The sequence below is a fragment of the Puntigrus tetrazona genome, chromosome 2 (assembly GCF_018831695.1).
Source record: "Puntigrus tetrazona isolate hp1 chromosome 2, ASM1883169v1, whole genome shotgun sequence".
In the NCBI taxonomy this organism is placed as follows: Eukaryota; Metazoa; Chordata; class Actinopteri; order Cypriniformes; family Cyprinidae; genus Puntigrus; species Puntigrus tetrazona.
The window spans coordinates 7,650,537-7,674,014 of NC_056700.1; the positions used below are offsets into that span (position 1 = coordinate 7,650,537).

General features: G+C 38.4%; 1 protein-coding gene across 17 annotated transcripts in view; it reads right to left on the minus strand.

Annotated features, from left to right (window-relative positions):
- ptprfb (protein tyrosine phosphatase receptor type Fb) overlaps positions 1-23,478 on the minus strand; it is a 108,494-nt gene that overhangs the window by 68,455 nt on the left and 16,561 nt on the right. For all 17 annotated transcript variants that reach the window (XM_043260392.1, XM_043260374.1, XM_043260357.1 and 14 more), the window contains exons 3-4: positions 11,345-11,490; positions 9,894-10,035 (exon numbers count right to left, since the gene is read on the minus strand). In XM_043260392.1, the coding sequence (XP_043116327.1) occupies positions 9,894-10,035; positions 11,345-11,490 (288 nt within the window). The remainder of the gene's footprint in view (positions 1-9,893; positions 10,036-11,344; positions 11,491-23,478) is intronic.

Below are 23,478 nucleotides of genomic sequence, written 5' to 3' on the forward strand. Positions count from 1 at the left end.
ACAAAACCATGTTTATTAAACTTATATAATATTAAATTCTGTAATATATAATATTAATTATATGAATCTAAAAATAGAAATGTTTATATTTATTTATATATACATAATAAATATACATAGAGCGTACATATGCAAACAAAAACATTTATTGTCATCACCTTAATTTTATTGATACTGGTCGATATTAGATATTCTATCTATTCTGTCATCTTGATGATCTTGATGATACAAATAATTTTAAAATAATATTAAGCATAATATTTAGTAAATCTCAAAATTAAAAAATAATAATTAGCTTGTATAAGTCAGGTCTTTAAGGTTCTTGTAAAAGGTCATCCTAGGAGTATATGACTTATATTAATCATGATTATATTAAAAATGCAGCTGGAGCGAGTAACTAGTGAAAACATAGAATAGAGTTTGATTTAGCGGTGGAGCAGTGTATTCCCACTTCTTTATCAGTCGGCTTTCGCGTATATCAATAGTATTTTTTTGCATCTTCGTATTAGCCAAAATCATCACTGTCCACCTGACTAATAGGTAAATCAAAGTTACATTTATTGAAAAATGTGAATAATGCAAAAATTCCCTAAACACATCCAGTGAAGACAGCGATGTGGTCAGCACTGAATATGTGTCCTACATGTAAAACATGGGTTAATTTTCATTTCTGGGTAAACTAACCCTTTAAAGCTTATAGGACCTCGTGACGACCTCCATAAACAGGTGCCACAGTAACAATAGTATCTGTGATAGAAACCAATCAAATATGCTTCCTGAATAGGAAATCTGCTGTTGCCATCCGGAGACCCAGAGCGGGCATTTAATGAGACCTTACTAGAGCGATAAGACCATGCAGACCCTTGCAGATGGCAATCTATTGTTTTATCTCCTTGGCTGTGGAACCAGTCCAGAAGCAGCCCAGCTTTATCGATGCATGTGACCACAAAAGGGAGTTAACAGAGTAGCATGCCGCAAACCCATCTGTAATCAGTTTTGTGGAAACAGAAGGAACATTGTTCTCTGTGAAGCAGTAAATTACGAGCTGAGACTTATATTCAATGCTATGAGCAATCTGATAAAGGTGAACACAGAGCGATAGCTATCTGATATTTACAAAATTTGAGCCGGAATGAAGCCAACGAATGGCAAACAATGGGGGAGAACTAACTCTGCATGGAAAAAAAAAGCGACGTGGTTGCCAAGAGAATAACAATGGCATTTCAGGTGGTCGGGAGTAAGTAGGACAAAACGTCCTAAAGGCAGAAGAAAGGGAACGGTGAACCCAGCTAATGTGAACAACAAGGCTGCCGCAAATGTGGTTGAGACATGCATAGGCTTCATGTCCTCAATGCTGGGTCAGAGCAAAGAGGGACAAAACACGCATTACAGTGGATCTGACATGAGGAGTCGTGTGGGGGAGGGGGGTCACTGTGGGAGGATACAGAGGGAAACGGAGGACAGGAGGGGTACATGCCAACCTCCTGCCAGCTCCAATTACCAGGGAGAATAGAGCATGGCATCCAGGGTGATGGGTCTAATCAGAACCCCGCTGAAGAGACAAGTCTCTGTCCTCAGACCCCACTGTGAAACAGCCCGAGTGCTCTCCACATCCACGTCAGCCAGAGTTATTCTCACCCCGCACAAACACGTCGCCGCAGAAGAGGATGCTCAAATAGTGATGAAGCACCGTGGGGCATTCACACCGAAAAAACAAGCCGTTCTTCGGAGATGGATCACGCATGCTTAGATCCATCTCATGTGTTCGCAGAAGTGTCCATGCTACGTGCTAATTACGTTTAAAGGAAAATTTAAAAAAGTCATTCACTCTAATCCAAACCTGTATGCATTTCTTTCTACCGAAGAATGAAAAGGCACCATAAATGTGTCAAAAAATGCCCTCGGAGTGATATGCAAGTTCCACAAACATACTTGAACAGCCCATCCTTTGCACTGAATCTGTCTACTCAGGTAAGGCAACTTCTGAACTAATGTTTTGTTTAAAGACAGTGCTGTATTTCTGTAAAAGTCTTGACAGTTCTTGAGAAACAAATGTCCTTGTAATTTCCAGAGAGTGTGTATGAGAGTGATGGATGACAGCAATTAAGGGTGACATCTCTTTTGATGGAGGGAGCAGAAGGGTTTCTGTAATGATATATGACAACAGAACACCTTCCATTTTACTACATATCTTAATTTCCACAGAGTATTTCAAGTCCGGGTTTGTCCTTCTTTAGAAAAAAAAAGAAAAAAGTTTTACATTATTCAGCTTTCAAAAAAATCAGCTTCAATGGCACATCACTGAATATTTAAAGGTCCCATGTTGTTTCTGAAATTTCTTGGCTTTTTTATGAGGGGGCCTATATAACTACCATATGAGTTTCAAAACGGTCAATCCACAGTAAACTGCAAACAGCCTGTGACGTCCAATCATCACCCAAGCACCGCCCACTGTCCATGATATTGCTGAGCAACAACAACACTGAAACCTGTCGAAAAGGTCAACTGTAACAGACAAAACCAGACCGCCCAGGATTGTTACTATGAGTGATGAATCACATCTAATGTGTACAGTAAGCCAACATCACAACAAGTTCTATTTAATAAGTTGTATTTTAAGCTCCTTATGTAGTCCAATCTGGTCGTGGTCGTGCGTCACTCAGAAAACAACAGGCCAATCAGAAGAGAGGCTCATGAATATTCCTTGTACAGGCCTTTATACTGGAAAAACTCCTGAGAGAAGAGCTGCAAAAAACATATTTAGATGCAAATATATATTCTTAAGGACATTAACACCTAAAATGAAACTCTAGGTGTACCATACGGGACCTTTAAAACTAATTAGATGTGGTAGAATGTAAGCAAAATTAAAATCAACATAGAAATGCTTCTGTAGTTGTCTCTGCATGTTAAACTGGGATAAAAATTACTTCAACATCAAAACAAAACGCACACTTCACCTTCAAATTAGATCATACTCTCACAACATAGCCTCAGCGCTAACAAATAACACAATTCTAGAGAATCAGAGCAATTACAAGTGAAAGACGACAAGCACAGTATCCGAAGAAAACAGCATTCATTCATGCAAGATGACATCAGTGTTAGGTGATATCAGTGACAGTCTGATATCAGACAGCAGAATGCTGCTTTGCCTGCAGGCTGATGTACGAGATAACTTTTACATGCTATTATATTTGCATTTTTGGAGACAAGACTGGGTGCTTTCAAAATGAAGCCAGACAGATGAAACATTTAGCTGTTTAGAAAAGGTTCTGCAATATACGTATACATGCAGTATATACAAGCACACGCGCGCACACACAGGCTCAATACTTTTATTCAGGTGCATTCGATTAGTCAAAAATGTTACAAAATGTAATTTTTTTAAATAAATGAATGATTTATTCTTTCATAATGAATATTCCATTCATCAAGAATCATGATAAAAATGATCACTGCATTCTTTTTAAAGTGTACATTTAAATTGAATAATTAAAATTATTTCAGTACAATGGCATTAACTCATATATTTTACGTATCATGACAAAGTAAAGTTAATAGGTATACTGTACTTGTAAGAGCTCATAACGATGTATTACGGGACTGGCTTACGCTGACTGCCTTATGATGATTTATTCATGATGCTTGTCTAGCTAGGCAGGAGCTTGTTTTTGGAATAGAGTTTCGGTATACAGCCATTATGTAGTCCGAATGGGTTTGACTGAGGTCAGATCTCCCGGTTCACTTTAATTGTGAGCGCTCGCTAGGAATTCATAAACTGCAGACAGAAAACAGACTCGATAATCAATAGTTGCCCCAAACATCCTCACCTTTAAATGGTATAATTGGGCGTGCAGATCCGTAAGCTCACAGACGCATGTAGTAAATAACAAAGCGGCGTGTGTAAAGGTGAACCGCACCCTAGGAGTGGTGGAGTCCCGTCTGCAGTATTTCAGCGGCACGCTGTTTATCTAAGTCGGTGGTGAGGAAAGAGGCGTAATGCATGCCGTGACCTTTGATATAATACACTTTTTCTTGCTGGGCCAGAATATTCAGGCTGACTTCCCTTCAACGGTCACTTAATCAATGTTGGGCAGGTGTGACGTTGGTCTCTCTCTCTCTCCTTTATCCGCATGGGTCCGTATCTCTGTTTTTTCTGTCTCGCCCTCCTTCCTATGTGTCCTCCTGTTTCTTGCGTCTCGGTATGATCTACAGCTCTGCCACAGGCACATAGCTGTTATTTATGCTACGGCACACTGGTTTGTACATAACAGCACATGTGTGACCCATTACCGCAACCGAAGGGTGATCTGCTCACTCCACCCGAGCGCAGCGGCCCAAGTCACCTTGAGCCATGACAGCCGTGTGGAAATAATGCATATAATAAATAAATAATAATCTATTTTAAAATTGAAAAATGTCCACTTTAAAAAACAACAACAACCACCAAAAAACGCTCCACAGAAACAAGAAACACAAGCAGCCCCGACACATTCAAACACCTTTTCAGTTGAATTACGTCTAATAGAGTTCACTTTAAAGTAAATGAGAATAGTGTAAGATGGCAGCAGCTGTAAATGAAGCCCCCTCGGCTCGGTGTATGTGACAGCCTTTACTTATTCTTTCAGTCCGCTAGACAGAACAACACAGATCAAACGCATGAACCTCTCTATTAACACATCTTCTCTTCAGGCTGTGCTAGAGCTCTGACATTGAGCTAATCAAACTAAACATAAAACAGACCGTATAGCTGCCACTCCTACCATATCCTGTCAAATCAACAGCCTGAAACACGGATAACCACAAAAACTTGAATGTATTACTTTTACAGCCTTGGAACGCCCTGTGCTTTTAGCATTTTTGTTTTTTTTTTCATCCCAGTTGCATCTTAAAAAGAGTTTTGAATACATTTTGCTTAAGTAAAAGACTGGATTTGAATATTTTTGGTTCATTTGCAAATACTCTCAGATACCAGTAAAAAGTAATTATATTCTTGCCATTAAATATATTTGAAAAAAAAAAGTTGTTTTTTGGCACCAGAAGGATCTTTTGATCCCTTATGTTTATCAAGGCTGCATTTTTTAATCAAAAATAGAACCAAAACAGCAATACTGTGTTAGACTATTACAGTTTAAAATAAGCCTTTTCTATTCAAGTACATTTTAAAATAGAATTTATTCCTTTGATTGCAAATGTGAATTAAATTCAATATGATGATATGTGACCCCGGACCACAAGTCGCATGGTTCTATTTGCAGCAAAAATATAGATGTTTCTTTATGCCAAAAATTATTAGGATATTAAATCCTAAATTCCTTGATTATATTTAGTAAAATTCCTACCTATATCTAAACCTAATTTCTGATTAGTAATATGAATTGCTAAGAACTTTACAAATCAATGGAAAACTTATTTATTCAGCTTACAGATTATGTATAAGATTATGACTTTCGAAAAATCAGCCCCTTATTGTGGTCCAGGGACACATATAACAATACATTAACTCTGTTATGGATTACATACCAGGCATATATTTGTGAAAGAATGGCATTTAGCACATTATCGTTCAATTAGGCAGTTAGTTCCTCTATATCCTCACTTCTGCAACCTAAATGACGCCCTCAAAGAAAAACAGCCTCATATTTCATTATCTGATCATAGAATGTCACGTATTTTTACCTTCGCTTCTACCTCTCCTGTTCACTGTACTACATTATTCAATTACCTAGCTTTTGAAAGTGAAAGCCTACGACCATTTCAGCCTGAAGCTACGGTGACCAGCCTGTCGGACATACGACGACTCAAAGTGTGAACTGCTCCAATTACGCGGCCTAGTGAGCATGGCTGTCAGAGCCACAGGGCTGCTTATTCACAATTACCAGAGCAACATCAGTCAAAGAATAGCCGATACAGACAATATCTACAGATTTAAAGCCCGTGTCACACATCTGAGGTCATTTCCTCCAAACTAAACTGCACTGGAAAGAGCCGACTATACAGACATACACGGCATCTGCTCTACGGTGACTGCAATGAGATCTGGCAGCCGCATACATGTTCCGTCAGGATTAATTACTGATGTTAGTCAAAATTAGGGAAAAGAGCCTTTAATTTGGATTGCGCAATAAGCCGCAGGTTAAAGCCGCAACTCAAACTAGTCTTTATTCAAAATCCAGTAAGTGAAGTTAAACCGCAATGCCCTAAAAGCGGCAGGGATGCCGATACAGACCCCAGGTGAGTGATTCCACCCAGCCATATTGCACAAGTCCTTGGGAGAGGCCGCCCTCGACAGACGCAGTTTGTAACTGTCAAACGCTCATGATCTACAGCGCTGGGCTTCAAGCCAGCAGATGGTGGGAGAAATTAAACTCGTGACACGGACCGTTGACTGGAGCCGGGGAAGCAGTTGGAGACCACACCTGTAAAGCAGAGGGGGTCTGGGTGCGTTGCGTGAGAGTGCTTTCCATGGAATGTGCATAAGCAAATGATGCCCTTCCAGGAAAACTAAAACTTTTCATTCATGAAAATGACCTGAATTGTCATTCTTCATGTCAAGACAAAAATTCATCAAGTCGATGACAACATGGTGGGCGATACTGATCCAGATCGGTCTTTACCTGTACTTGACTATGGGAAAGAATATTTAGAACAGCGAGAGACTGAGAGTATTAGAAATTGTTCATATATATACACATACATATATACAAACAAACTAATACCTAAAAAAAAAAAAAAAAAAAAAAAAACATTTGATGTTTGCAATTCTAGAATGTGCACTGCTCCACTGACGCAAAAAAATAATACATAATAATGATAATCAGACCCTCCAGAAACTAAAGAATGTGATTCATTGTTTCTCGTGAGTACTTTACAGCGAAAAGCCTTCTGAACCCCTTTTGCCCTCACATATGTGCAACACGTGACATGCTTCACTAACTGATTTGGTAAATAAGCACAAAAACACTGACCTAAAAATAAGTTATATAGATTTTGAAGAGATAAAGTCAGCAAAGCTGGAGGATGCAATAACTGTGAACAAGTAATAACATGTTGTTGTTTTTTTTCCCAGAGAATTGTACAATATAATCTGATCCGATAAGAACTGAACAGTTCTGCAGTTTGAAATCTGAAACTAAACAAGCTGCGGCTAGTGAATGCAATTGGGATTGTTTTCCAATAATTGTTCATTCTTTTTTCCCTCAAAATAAACATTCAAAAAAGTCAAATCTACGTCAGATCAATTTCCATCGTCGCTTATTGCTGGTTTAAAAGTGTAATACATGAAGTTTGCTCCAAACTGCTAAGTCGATATTCATTCACTGACAATATGAGTATGATGTTTATCAATTACACAGTCGGACTGGAACTATTTTGAGAGACAGGAGCTCCAGGAGTTACCTGTGGAGCTCTTCAAGAGGGTATTTAATGAGGAAACCGCATCCTCAATGTACAGAAATATTCCACTGATCCATGAATTAAAAGCATTCCTGTGGCTTCAGGAGACGCTGAGCGTCTTTCTAATTCCTCACTATGCGACACATCAAAGCATGTACATCATCACATCATTAAGAGACAATAAAAGAAATCGACAGGGCAAAAATGAGAGGAACTCCTTTTTTTACCATCTGTATGAATGTCAGAAAAGGTTCTGAGGAAAATGCAGCCAAAATTATACCTTCTGATCGTGATTTAGCGGATAGAATGAAAATGATTGAACCGAACAATGCAAAAGGTAAATGTAACAAAACTGCTCTGTATTCAGTCTCCGCCGCAGTCCTTGAGTGTCAGTAATGTCAAATCTCTCTGCTACAGAGAAATGAGGAGCACAAATGGGGTGCAGCTAGACAAAGTCATTATGAATTCACACAGAGCCCCATGTTGGCATCCGCACAATGTGATTACAACAGAGGCATGGCAAATTTTTATTCAACAGGCAACAGCTGTGAGCAACTAACGCCCACAACCTCGGTGCAAGTGCAGCCTGGAAGTTGAAATGAAACCTGCTGGTATCCCTCTCAATGTGTAGTGTGTGGCGACGCGCGAACCCTGAAGCCGTGTTAGGAAGCATCAGTTGCCCTCTGAGGAATAGGAGTTTCTAGAGCAACTATACAAATCATAATCACAACAGAAACGCTCTCATAATTGCCATCTGTTTAAATGGGGTTCAATTATGTTAGGTTCACATTAATTGTTTAGCGATATGATTCAAGTAGCTAATTAGAAAGGCAGACGCAGTGACTCATATTTTCCTAAGCTGTGTATGACCAGCTAAACTCAGGTGGGAGTGATTCCTGCAACTCAAACAAGTTCTAGCACATTAACACAAGTCTGTAAAGCAGGTCATTCAACATTAAGAAGTGCAGCTCGCTTAAGCACATAATGGCTTGTTGTTCGTGAGATACGGTAATTCTTTTCCCCACCTTTCGCTTCGCAAAATTCAACCAAACCGAACTGGAGCAAAAAACAAACGCAAAACAGCAAACGAAACACAAAAACGCTAAACTGCGTAAGGTTGCGCTATGTTTAACTTGCTCTCTGAAATGCTATTCTAATTGGTCAATCATGCGACAACTGCTTTCCCACATAACTGTACTTCTCACTTAACATGGTTCTCTCAATTTAATGTTAAACGGCAGTCTAATTGTGTTTATGTTGCCATAATGACTGGCTGACTGTATAATGTGAAATGCACCTTGGTACTGAATCATTATCGTATTCGTATACCATCTCTTTTCCAAGAAAGACGAATGGCCAAAGAAACGCTGTACCTATCGGATTTAAACCAGTGTAAGCGCCACAGCTTGAACAGTGATCAAAATGAATGTGTTATATTTCAGACTAATATAATTTCTATGAGCTTAAGATGAGGTGATTGCATTTCTGGCCGAGATTCCCAAGACCCTCCGAATGTGCCGCGGAGGACATCCTTTAGTAAGTCATTAGAGAACATCATTATCATTCAACTTCTCCTTTGTGCTGGTCTTTCAGCATTGCTGTAGGACACAAATGATGCATTGCTTGCTATGAACAATGAGCTATAAATAGAGCTCATTCTGTCCTGCAGGATCCTGTGGGCGTCCAGCTTATCCACTTCACTGTGGAAAGCTGCTAAAAGAGCCAAACTGCCTGACTTCAATATGGCACCTCTCTTTTCCTCTTCCTCTCTGAACAAGGCCAGAGGACTCCACATTCATCAGATGATTTCTTCATTCAACACTTCTAATTTCAACTAAATGGCCTTTGTCTGCTAGTACACGGAGGTGAAAAATAAGATTAAAGGGGATTACGCTGGGGGCACGTGTGTAATACCAAACACATGGTGCTGGGGTGGGAAGGAATTCTGTGGGATATTTTAAGATATTCATTTTAATAGTGGCTGAATTTCTGACATTTCATCACACGCTTATGTTCCAGTCTCGTGCTTCGTTCTTATTTCTTAACGCATGAATATATTGATGACTTACACGCAATCCAGGGGCAATGGAAATATGGGTCAGGGGGTTATTCTTGAAATGAGGGTTCACAACCTAATACGCTAATATTGACGCAAAACACTATATACATGTTCATGAAAGAGACACTTAGTCAAGACAATCAATGCAAATGTAAAATCTATGTACGACTGCTTTGACTAACAATAGATCTTTATAAATATGTTTATAAAAGGCCACAGCGGTGCCAGCAATCAACTAATAATTCATCATTTATTATGGCTAGAGGATTTTAAAATAGATGCATTTGTAGGTAGTGTTTAAATTCACACCCCCACCCCACCTTCTGCGGTCATTTTCCATTCTCCTGAAAAATGAAAGGCTAAAACGCATGCAAAAAAAAATACGGAATTTATCAAATGCCGGTCAAATCCCAGGCTATCAAATGCCACGTCTTACCTTCCAGCACAGTAAGTTTGGCACTGGTGTTAATTTCTCCCACGCTGTTGGTGGCTGTGCACTCGTAGATGGCCTCGTCTCTGTGAGTGCGCAGCGGCTGTATGCGGAGAACTGAGCCCGCGCCATCATCAAATTCAATCACCTGAGAAAGAAAGACACAGTGACTGTCAAATATTTTTCTCTCTTCTTGTCTTAAATTTACGACAAACCTTCAGACAGATCGTATGTCTTCAAAGAGCGGTGGGCCTTTAATCACTTCCCTCTGAACTTTCAGCCAAGTACTGTCTTGAGTTATTCGCCTAGAACTGCCACGTCTGTCCATGGTGGATAGTGTGACAGCTGTTCATGGCATGGCCTTTATTTCTTCATATGTTTAATAATAATAATAATAATAATAATAATAATAATAATAATATATATATATATATATATATATATATATATATATATATATATATATATATATATATATATATATATAGATAGATAGATTTTTTTTTATATATATATATATTTTTTTATCCTTGTCATGGCACATTAACAAGGTGTGTATGGGGTTGAAATAGATTACTTAAGAGATTATACCATTTAGGCAGACAGGGCTTAGACCATAGTTCAGTTAGGAGACTTAAGAAATTTTTATAAACAAGTTTCTTTTAGTTTAAAAAGCTCAGATTTACATTTTAGTCTCTGACTAGGCTTAAGCCTTGACTGAAAAACCGGGGTTAGTGTATTAAGGCTATTTAGAGATGTGCACTGCCTCATTTGGGTAAAGATTAGGTCTAGGCAACATGGTCGAAAAAAATTACTTCAATATATTTTGACAATATTTGACAAAGCAGTTTCAAAAAGTATCTGGACATTGAAGCCACACTTAAACACGTAAAGTTTTGAAACCTATAATATATATATATATATATATATATATATATATATATATATATATATATATATATATATATATATATATATATATATATTTTTTTTTTTTTTTTTTTTAAATATAAACATTTATTTAATTCTTAATTTTTCCTATAAAATGTTTTTTTTTTGGCAAAGTGTCCTATATTTTTTTGTTTGCCTGTAAGTAAGCAAATATGTAACATTTAATAAAATAAAATGCGCAAAACATGCAAAATATATTAAAAAAATTTTTATTCCATGCTGAAAAAAATAATGGTGCTCCAAACTGACCCTAAACCATCCTAAGATTGGTACATTCGCTTAAAATATCAAGCTCAAATCATAACAGTGAAAACAGGAAAAAGAGCAAAGGAACTGAGAGATAACACAGAGAGTTGTAAGGTGGCTGACGTCAACACAAAGGAATATGAGGAAAGCGAGAGTGTTGTGAAAACGACTGATGATGGGAAGAAGAAAGTCATCATGATGAGGTGGCATGGGAGAGACAATGACATGCTAAGGAGAGGCAGGCAAAGACAGTTAGTCACCTCAAAGCGCTGGGAGCTAACTTTCTTTCCTTTCTTCATCCATGTGATCCGAGGCTTGGGCTCACCCGCTGCTTGGCACACAAAGGATGCCACTCCTCCCGAAATCCCCGTCTGGTCCTCTGGAGATTTGATGAAATTTGGCAAGCCTTAAAAAGTGAGGTAGAAAGAAAAAAGCGAGAAAGAGAGCAGCCATTAGTTGCTGAACTGAAAGGTTGTGCAAAACCATGCTAAACTAGTTATGAACGGGGGATCCTTCACACGGGAACTAAACTAACACCTGCAGCTGAGCCTGGGAGAAGATTTTGTTAACATATGTCAGAAAAGCCCATTCGGTTTAGAACAGACGTTGTAACATTAATAAAAATTACTAGAGCTACCAACTGAAACATCAACAAATGTTTTGTCGAAATTTCTTAAAACATACCAAAGGCGTCTTTGAGTCAGTCATAAGCAGCACATTAATATGTGTCAAGATAAAAATAATTTAAGGGAAGCCTGCATTATGTTGTGACATATATATATAAAATGTTGTCAAACACAGTATTCAACATTTGAAGTGGACCAAAAAATTTTAACAAAATTGTCCTCAAGCAAGGCTGCATTTTGTTTTTAGGTTTTGATCCACTTTAAGATGTTGACTATTGTATATACATATATATAAATTAATTGCAAAAAAAATGAATTGTTTATTAAATGATTCAAAATGTATTTTTTCTCCTATATTAGCACACAAAAATGAAGTGTTAAATTGACAGACACACAAAATACACTCTGAACACATTAGTTGCCCTTCAATAAATACATTAATCACAATATTGATCACATTATTGTGACAAGCTAACCCTAGGGGCCAGACTTACTAACAACGTGCACCAGCACAAACCATAATTTGGCATTAAATTGGTACTCTCAGGATTTACTCTCAGGAAGACGTGCAATGAAGAATCATCGCTGAAAAGGGTGTGGACGCGATTTTCTTTTGCACCTGACCTCACTAAAAATGCATTTGTGGGTATTAAAATGAATCACGAAACACGATTTGCTAATGTTTGCGCTAGTCAATTTACTGGCGTTCGTGCCATTGTTTAACGCACCAAAAAGCATGTCTTAAAGCCGCCGCTAATTCCAGCTGCTCTTGGTTGATTGCGCTGGTCATTATGTAAATGATCTGGCTGTGTCAGTGTTCTTTAACGTTCTTTAACATCGTCTAAATTACCAGCAGAATTTTCTCTTCCCAACAGCGCTTTGATGGAATTGCACTTAAAAGCTAATTTGCCCTGTTTAGTAAATCTGGCCCTAGAACTTACATGCACTTTTAATAAAGAAATTAAATGAAATGCTACAGTCCTGAAAAACAGAAATTAAACGCTACGACTCACCCGCCAAAGGTGGCCCCAAGAATTTACAAACACTACACACAGACGCGTGGAATCAAAACCATTCATTCTGTATTCAAAAGAAGGAACATTATCAATAGTACGGCTAAAGGCTTGTGGCTAAACAACATTCAGGGTTGTTTTTAAACAGACCGGTCGGAGCACGCTGAAGTTCGTGTTTTTTTCGGTTTTTTTTTAGGAGAGCAGCTCACACGCCCTACATCTTTGTCATGGATTTACAATACAAACAACAATGGGACATGTTTCATCACAAGCTCAAGCTAGGTAGGGCGATGCGAAAATAAAGACCCACACATATCGGCTGACTCATTTCAAACACGTAATGGCTTGCTTTGAAGGACATCGATGCCAGATCAAGCTGAGCAATTTGGCAGAATCGCAGCTACTGCGCAACATTCTGCGGAAATAGTGGGTGATGCGGGTGAAAGGTGAATCACACGGTAAAGCCTGATATAAACATCATGGCATACAGATTATAAAAAAACAAAACAAATACAAGCAACTCTTTGCAGTTGCTCTCTCAAGGGTGGGAAATAATCTTCAAGGACAAGCAGGCCAGAGTTTGACTTTAAAAAATGCGTGCTGGTCTGCAAGGACAGATTTCTTTGCTTAGAAAATGCACCAAGCTGTTTGATTTTTTTTTAATTCACATGTTTCCTAAAATATAAAACAGTATATATAAATATAAAAAGTATATAATTTTATTAATATCATTAGTGAAATGTTATATTAAAAACAAGGCCAAGTAAACAATTATTTATTTCACAAAGTACCTTTTATTTCCTAACCAGCTGTTAATGCAATTATATTTAAGCTTGAGAAACACGTTTGATTCAAATGTATTTGTAAAAAAGGCTTTTAACAATAAATACACTGCGAAAAAGCAGGGAATAAGCAAATAATATTGTTTTGCAAAATTTTGTAAAAAAAAAAGATTAAGGCAACAGTGATGAGAAACTTTGTAAAAAAGTTCTCAAGTAAATCGACAGCAGTTGACAAATAAATAAAATATATACAAAAACTTTTTGGAAAAAAAAAACAATTGAAGTTTGTTTTAGGATTCACTTCAGACCGTATACTAATGCCATCAGATCAGAAACCCATCCTCATTAAATCTTAGACAATCCCATCTGTAAATTCTTCACCTGAACCCTGAACCCATCTTTAACCTGATCTCAGTTTATCAGTCCTATGATTTCTGATACTCTCGTTCATAAGGAGGAGGCCACAAAATCCATTATCACGGTGAAACATCTCCAGTGAACCACGGGACACGTTGGAATAGATCACAGTGTCCTAGCAGGCGGTCCACGGTGGGAATCTAATCCTCTCTTAGTCAAGGGAGAGATAAATTACAGCAGTGTGGAGACTACATGCGGTAGTACATATGATTCTCTCGGAGGGAACAAGCCGAGAGAATACGGTGCCACCGCAACGGTGTCCTTCCTCCTTTATACTCTGGGATCAGAGGGGTAGTGCTGAAGAAAACAAAATCAATACCTAGTTAACATAACATAGCTCCTACGGGTAAGGCGGAGAAGTACTGACTAGCAGACACGGGGTGTTTGTTAAATCATCAGTACGGTGCACCGGGCGGCTCGAGCTGCCCTTGCTCTAGGACATAACCCCCACTGGAGCTTTATCTGAGAAGACAACACACACAACTGTGAGACTGTTTGTGTGTATGCACCTGCATGTGGCTCCATTGTAAAATCTAAGCCAATGTGTACCACACCAGCACCCCTATGACCCACAGGAGTATTGGCTGGCCTGACATTTAAATGACATTTACGTGCCGGTTCCTCTGGAGACCGGTTTGATTGGCACCGCAGACCAACGCATACCCTCATAAAAGTCTTTCTGGACACTTTTATCTCCTTTATAACCACGCGAGAGAGTGGAAAGGTAGTTTTGAGAGCTTACGGCCTATTACTGGTTAGCTGCTTGTAGTTTAATGGGTAAAACCCCAACAAGACTCTCCAGTTACCTAGCTGGGAGTTTCCCAAAACATGGATACTTGGGTGTGCGTGTGATTTAAAGCTTGAGATTAACATCACTTTGACATTCAAGAGCGCTCTAACATCTGTCATGACAATTCTATTAGATGTACTCAGCGTGTGGGGGGTTTTTCTCCCATTGTTTACGAGCAGGGATCAGCGGGCATTAACCCATCTGGGCACATGTTTCGAATTAGACACTTCTGAGAATTTAGTTGGATAAGATGCATGATCGTGCCACAGAGGTCCTGGGGAAAGTGAAAAATCTAGGTGTAGATAAATAGATAATTGGTTCAATCAATACTTTTTAGTGATGTTCAACCATTTTCAAGTTATAGGTCTACAAAAACTAGCAGTACAACAACTGATCAAGCATTATTACTGCGGTTATTCTTGCAATAAAATATTATCCTGACATAATAATACTAATAATTGGTGTTGATTTGTTTTATTGTTAATGTTTATTCACCTGTGGCAATACTCATAATAAATTATTATTTTAAATAATGCTCATGCATTTGTTTCAGTCATAAATAATTTTGTAATAATTATTTCAACAAAAAAGTAATTATTATTTTATTAATTTATATTATTATTATTATTATTATATTAAATATTATTATTGTAAATGTTTTTAACTAATGAGCATGTAATTGAGTAAAAACAAAAACAAGCATATAAATACGTAGTAAAAATCATAAAAAGGCAGTATCGTGTGTAAAATGACATGCTTATAAGTGCATTTTTTTCTCCCCTACCTCCTCCCCGCTTTTTGGATAAATAAATTAATAATAAAATAAACAAATAAATTAAAAATATAACCCTGGCCTAGTCTACAAATTACCTGGTGTGCATTTGGAACCACGCAAGCCTTGCTAAAAAGCAAAAAGGCCTGATTAATTAGATTTATTGTGGCGTTTATTATACATTGTGATGGCGATCTTTCCAGTGGCCAGTGACTTTATCTTCTAGGTGCTCTTGACAAATTTGTAAAGCTCTCAAAGTCTCAAAGCCAACAGATTGGCGTAGTGCAGTTGTGCCCTCAACATGTTTGTAAATTGACAGAAGAGAGGTTCAGGGCTCAGGGTTACTTGACGCTCAAAGAGACTCTGTTGAGAGCACAGGTCATAGGAGAAGATGAGAGGAACCGGGCCCTGACCTCCCAGGTGGCTGCGCTGTCGTCCCGGTCCTTTTGTATTAACCAACTCAATAAATCCACAGGCGACAGAACAGGTGGCCTTGGACACCTGTTGACATTTATTTCCTACAGACCAGAGTCATGCTTTAGACAGTGGCATGTGGCCAGGGTAAAGTGAGACAGACATGTGGGGATGCAAATTCCTGACAAGATGAAAGAACTTTACTTTTACTTGCGAACACGTTTTATTTGCGTCTTGAAGTTGCGGCCATTTATAAAATGGGTCATTTAAGGGCTTCCCTAGAGAAAACTCGTGTTGCAAAATGCATCAGAATTTTAAAGGAATGTTTTAAGCATTTATATGGCTTTTAAGAAAAAAGGCTTTAGAGTGGAAATGACAAATGGACACCCGGCAATTAGCAGCATTCCAGCTCCGAAGAAACACCCGATCCGGATTGAGTACAAGGATCAATATACAAAGCAGGGAGCCAACCATTCATTCTCATTAATAATAGATTAGCAAGTTATCATTTTCACTCGTGCACTGAGCGGAAATGTGTCCGATGCTATCAGCTGTGGTTGTTTTACTGAAACTTGTCCATTAACTGGGTTTCAGACCTTTTACAGGATTTTGCTTTCAATTAACTCTACATCAAGCCAGTCATTTTGCTCTATCGGTTCAATATCTCCAATTTCCTTCATTAACACGCACAATTCCCTCGCTAGATCCCATGCATTGGCATCTGCGGCAAAGTCTCGAAGCAACGGGTATGCTTTTAGGCAAAGTAACGAATGGCTTTGGAAGTCGTCTAAAAAGAAACTTATCAGTACTTTGCTTTTGCAGGACTTGAGAGAGAGAGAAACGCAAATTCAATGGGCCAAACAGAAATAAACAAATGATCGGATGAGTGGGAAACTACACAAAAAAAAAAACGAAAGGAAAAATGATTCCCTGTGGGAATTTGTTCTCTAAGTGATCACAGTGTTAGGCTGATGTTGAGTGCGCCACTTTTTTAACGTTATTAAATTATTTAGCAGAATGTGCAGAACACAAATTCCGAGCACAATTATGCAGTTCCCTCTGTGAAGAGCATTAAAGTAATGGCTTTCCTCCTAAGACACTGCTGGAGCATTATCTTAAAGGGATAGTTCAGCCAAAAATGAAAATTCTATTATCGTTTACTCGCCCTCATGTCGCTCCAAACCTACTTTTGTTGAAAACGAAATATCTTTGATACTCAAGTAAATGAGAAGTGAGGATGTCATGCTTCGCAATAACAAAAAAAAGTCCCCCACAAAGTAGTCACACGGTTCAAGTCTCAAAGTTGTAATACAATTTTATGTGGGGGACAGAACAAATTATAGTATGATTCAAAGACAATCTTGTCATACATTCCCATGAAATCATTAAAAAACAGGTAGATATGCTGTAAAATTATTCATTCTTTTTTAAACAGACCTTTAAGTGTATTAAAACGATCCTGTTTGGATCCTGTTATCCACTAATCGCATTGATACAGTCACATAGGACATAAGACTCTAAGTCGTATTACTTTAGGAGACACTGGAGGGGACAGAATTCACATTTTCAACACAGGTTCATTGGAAAAATGCAAAGCGCCGAAGGGCGGAAGCATTGCCACTGCAAAGCGACACAAAGAAAACATATTTGTTAATGCAATATTGCCATTTTGGCAAGTTTTTACGTGGTTTTGAGCTCCTACCAGGATTCATGTCTCACGGGACTTGGCTTCACCAGTCCCATGCATATGGAGCTGTTTATGTGTTGCAAAAATAACGCATTAGTTTACGGTGTAGTGTGAGAGTTTTTAACCATGCAAAAATTCATCTTTATTAAGCTGTAATACTGCCCTGAAATCTTGGTGTGAAAATTGTTGGCTGTTTTACTGTCGCCAGCGTTCATTTCAGTTCAGTGAACTGGATAGGTACATTTTCTAACATAAATAAAATATTTTTCCAATGAGCCTATGTAGTATACTTTGTTCTGTTAAGTCATTGTATTGCTTACTGCATTGACTTGTCATACAGCACTACTTTTATGGTGCTTTTGTCATATTCGATGGTTGAATTCATCAGAATTGATGAGAATAAAGTGGCCAGCAAATAATTCATAACATCCACTTTTGTGTTCCGCAGAAGAAAGAAAAAAAAGTGTGACAGAAATGAAGATTAAATAAAGTTCTTTACACTGTTTGGGTGGAGGGTACACATGTAGCCAATGAGGGGAAAAATCATTTACTAAAAGAATTAGCTCAATGTTCCCTCATGCGTCTTTGACAAGTTGATGAAAAAAAGAGCTTCCTGTTTAATAGAGGTAAGCTGTATCATATGACCAGGCGGTTTAGTGGAGGTTTAGCATTACTTCAGTCTTTAAACTGGTGCCCATCCTGAAGTCTTCAAAGCTGTGACTCATTATCTGTCTTTCCCACTGTCGACATGATATTGGATCAAAGACGGAGACAAGCAATCATGAGGGAATATTGTTACTACCTCATTACTCGGCCCTCATGATAGAACAATGGAGTTATTCTGCCTCGCAGAGACAACCTTCCTGTTTAGACAGAGCCATCAATATTAAAACACACACCGGCTCTAATGCGAGTGCATTCCAACTGGCTTCTCATAGGGCCTTTGTTATGAGGAGCACAGAACATCGAAAGCATGCGCACAATAGGCCGGTGCCGTCCGGACCTCGCTGTTGGCAAAGAGACAGGAGGAATGTTTGCATGAGAACACAGATAAGTGAGCATAACGCTTGGTTTGCAGGTGGCACCAGGCTGAGAACTGTACTAGACAGAAGGTACAGAAAATTCTGGGTGACTCGCTTAGGGCAGCCAGGCACTATGAAAGATTAAGGAGCCATGAAATATCACCAGATTGGAATTATTTTGAAAGGTTAACCCAAAGTGATCGCCTGAGACCATTCTAGAGAGCCTCAGGAGCCTGCGTAGCACAGGTTCGTTGTTATCGAAGGCTGCAATTATGACATACTTGGTCATAAATCTGGCTGCTTTATTTGCTATGACCTGCACGTAATCCGAGTTAACCCAGCGTTTTCCTCAGAGGACTCATCTAGCGGATGACGAGTTGTAGAAGAAATATTCTAGCTTCAGCTACACTTGAAGTGAGTAATGGGAATTCTGCCTGAGGTTTTCTTTGATTTTGTTTTAAAACGAGCTTTGAAACTTTTGCCATTTTTTGTCTTTACCAAACGTGCTGGTTACTGTCGCACACCGACAACAATAACAATAATAATAAATTTTATTATTTAAAATAAATGAACAAATATTTTTTTAAAATATTTCTATTTACATTAACAATTAGGAATAAATACAATCTGCTTTTTTCTATAATAATATAAATACATATTTCATATTTAAGTACCACGTTTTTAAGTAACATGGTCTTGCTGCTGTATATTAAAGCGTGCGCCTGTACTGGTTTTGAAAGTCTTTTTCATCTTCATGCATAAACAGCTCCGGGAGCACTCAGAGGAGGGAAGCAGGGCGCTGTTAAAGCTGTTAGTTAAAGGGCAGCCATCACCTTGGCACAGCCTGTGCCATTGACTGAAGTGCCCTCAGAGGAACGGATGCGAAACATGGATGTAGGAGATCAGTGGCTAGATTCTGGATCAATGAGGACCCATTATGAGTTACGTCATCCATCACAGTCAAAGCCCCTCCGACCCACACTAACCAAATTAATGCAGCTTCCGAAGAAAAAGGCCCCCTTCAAGCCCACCAAATCACTGCTCACACATCTTTACCTATGCCCTTTTCTACAAGTCTGGAGCATTTAAACTTTCACACCATGTGTCAGGAGAAAATTTAATTACAGTCCCTTTGGACTTGACTGGAATGTTCATTAAACTGAATCCGCCATAGCAGATTCACAAATACAAAAGAGTCCATGAAACTGTCCTTTGCTTAATAGTGTTAGAACATTCAGCTACTCTAAAAACATCTTATGAACATATCTAATTAATTTTATTGAAGAAATAGTCATTATTAAAAAGAGTTCACCCAAAACTGAAAATTATGTCATTAATTACTCAACCTCATGTCGATTTAAACCCATAAGACCTCTGTTAATATTCAGAACACAAATGAATATATTTTTGAGCTTTTTGACCCTGCATAGACAGGAATGTAACTACCATGTTTAAGGCCCAGAAAGGCAGTAAGGACATCGATGAAACCGTCCATGTGACATCAGTGGTTCAGGAATCATTGTTCTGAAGGACAAATCGAGGTACTCTCACAAACCTTGTTTACACGAATAAAAGAGGATTGTTTGTTAATAAATTACTTGTGGCTTTATAAGTTATGGTTGAACCACCGATGTCTATACACTGTCACAAAGCTCTTAGTTTAATCAAAAAAATGTTCCAAAGATGAAGGTTTTAGAAATTTGGAATGACTTGAGGGTAATTAATGAAACAATTTTCATTTTTGGATAAACTAATCCTTTGACTCTTTAATTTTCTTCAGTTCTTTTATGTTGTTTCATTGATCTTTTATGGGACACAACTTACTTTCCCCCCATATCCCTATAAATTAAAATAAAAAAAATAATAATGTGTGCTTGTAACTTAGTGTCAATCCAAAATATAGCCAGAAACAACGTCTAACCTGTAAACGGTCTGGCCAAGGCTGCCCAAACGGGTAACCTAATATAAACGCTCTTTAGGTTTGGGGAAGCAGCCTCCCACAACGATGAGGGAAAAAAAAATGCTTCACTCAAGGGAGACACAAAATATTCTACTCCAGGCACCATGAACTGAACATGTGGTGCATATTTCTGCAAGAATGTTAGAACAGAGCTGTTTAGATGAGCAACTCACGAAATGCAGAAGAGGATCAACACGAAATGCCGTTCATGTTGCCAGCCTGCCCAATCCTGGAGGCCTGTGCAAGCCAAGTGTGTGGGTCACATTGTACAAGAACAAAGAACATTAGTCATTGACAATTATGGGGTCAGCACAAAGGGGACAGAAAAAAAGGTTATGATGGGAGTCAGAGGAGGATGAAGAGAAGCCAGCTTTAATGCAGATGAGAAGCAGGGGATGTGAATTCCCCACAACAAAATGTCATAAGCTCTCAGACGCAAGTCTGTACTAATGTGATTAGCTGCTCATGTCTGTGATTACATAAAAACGCTTTATGGATATTAACAAGCCGAAGTGCCCCCACAACCCTCATCTCAGATGCTGTACAGAGGCTCTTGGAGAAGCTTCTTGACAATGCAGCAACTTCACAGTGCAGCAACTGCTTGAAAATGTGCACTGTGCATCTTTTCTCACTGCGCACAGAGAACCGGAAAAATCGTGATAAGTGGAAGGACATGCAGCGGGTTCCAGACCACTAGCTAAAATAAGAAATAACTTCAAGTGAACCTAAGATGACTGCAAAGGTCACTTAAATACAAATAAATAAAAGTGTTCTAATACTCTAATATTAGTTTATTTGATTAGTATTTTTAATAATATGATTGCTTCTATTGTCCTCATTTGTAAATCGCTATAAATAAAAGAATCTGCTAAATGACTAAAATGTAAATGTACCAAGTAAAAAATTAAAACAACTGACAAATACATAAATCAATCTAAATTAAAAATGGTAAATTAATCTATCCAAATATGTAAAAAAAAAAAATAAATAAATAAAAATTACAATAATATATTAAATTGTGTGGTTGCACCCTACATGACATTGAAATGCACCGATGATCATGTGACACATGCTGGTCCTGCAGGCTTTAATCTCGTCTTGACGATGAGGTCATTCTCACAGCAGTGATATTATAAGGTGTAAGTGGCGTGGGAGGATGACATGCTCACACGTATGATGGTTCAAATAGCTTTTATGGCTGCCCTTCAGTCAAGGACACTGGATGCTCTTGTCATCAGATGACAGCACTGTATCCTGGCCACAGCTGAGTTTGGGGACCTGCCTCCAGCCTTTCGATCGACTGCCATAATTAAGCTATTAATCTCACATCATTAACCTCCGCTGACCAGTTCTTTAATTCATTGCTGTGATATTGCCATTCTGTTTTATGCAAACCTTGTTGCTCTCACCATTTCTATTTTTCGCCGGCTCTCCTCTGGTGTCTGTCATTGAAGGATCACAGCTGGGGACTAACAAAATTACCTCGCAAGTGCCACTCGATTGAGGATACGGTTACTTTTAATTAAAAAGAATCAATTTCTATTCCTGTCAATTTCACTCAGTGACCATATGGACACTTGAAAACACAATCCAATTTGCCGCCGACCACCGATTCAGGCCTGCCCAGCCCACCGGGAAAACAATAGCTTGCTTAATTGATTTATAGAGGTGGTTTTCTACATAGCGCTCCAAGATAAAATGTAAAGGGTCCTCATTTGCAAGCGTTTCACAACACCTAAGTGCTCCTCTAACAGTAGGCCATATGTGTGGGTTGTTAGACAGGGATTTTACTTTGTACTGAATATAAAGAATTAGCTTGACTGGGAGAAAAATTAAAGCTCTCTTTTTTTTTTGACTTTCAGATGGAATTTTAAGGCACCTTCAGTTTTTGCTCAAAGAACTGAATTATCACAAACCTTCTTGCCATTAGAGAGCAGGGAGCGACAGGACGGAAAAAGGATCGATATATGGACAGATGGCTGCAAGCTGCCTCTCGCAACATATAGAGACAAATAGCATCAGAAAAATTCCACTGCAAATGGAAAAAAAATTAAAAAGTAATTTGACAAGTTCAGCTAAATCAGATAAATGCAACAAGACCTTGAAGAAACCTTGCACTAGCACATTTTAGCAGCATCCTTTAGAAATGCTTTATGAAGGCCTGTAGGTCCAGTAAGGCATTAAACAACACTAAAAGTAGGCCTAGTTTCAAGCTGTGACAAACTACTGATTAAACTACATTTTTCAGTAGCTTGACTGTAGGCTGTTTTAAAGGGCACCTATTACGCCCCTTCTGACACGAGGTAATGTAATTCTCAGGTGTCCCCAGAATGTGTCGGCTCTAAACACCTTTTTTTTTTAAAAAAAGCCTCTTTTGAGTAGAGTGGCAGAAACTGGCTGTTTTTGTGCATGTCTCTTTAATGCAAATGAGCTTGTTGTTCTCCACCCCCTTTTCCAGAATAGGGTCGTGCCTTTAAAGCTTGTACTTCAGATGATCTGCCAAAACACATCTGTTTGGCTTTGAATGTCATGTTTATTGAAATCACGCGTTTTGAAGCCACATCACTGTAAACCCTTGATAAAAGTTTGATGTAAGAGTGCATACTAAGAATGCACAATATATTGCGCATGCGATAGTCATGCACATCTCGTCAGTAAAAACGTTTCTTTGATTAGTAATAAATCTTCATCACTTGTTTTCAAATGGAGTGGCATTTAATACTCAGAGCTGTAGTTCACTGACATGACTATCGTATGACATGACATGATATTTTTGCAACATGGCTATCACATGCAATATTTTGTGCAGCCCTAGTACATACACATCTGAAACATGCGAACAAAGTTTGTATTAAACAAATCTTTCATGTCTTACTGTCAAATAAACACACGTTTATTGTGTGCAGCTCAA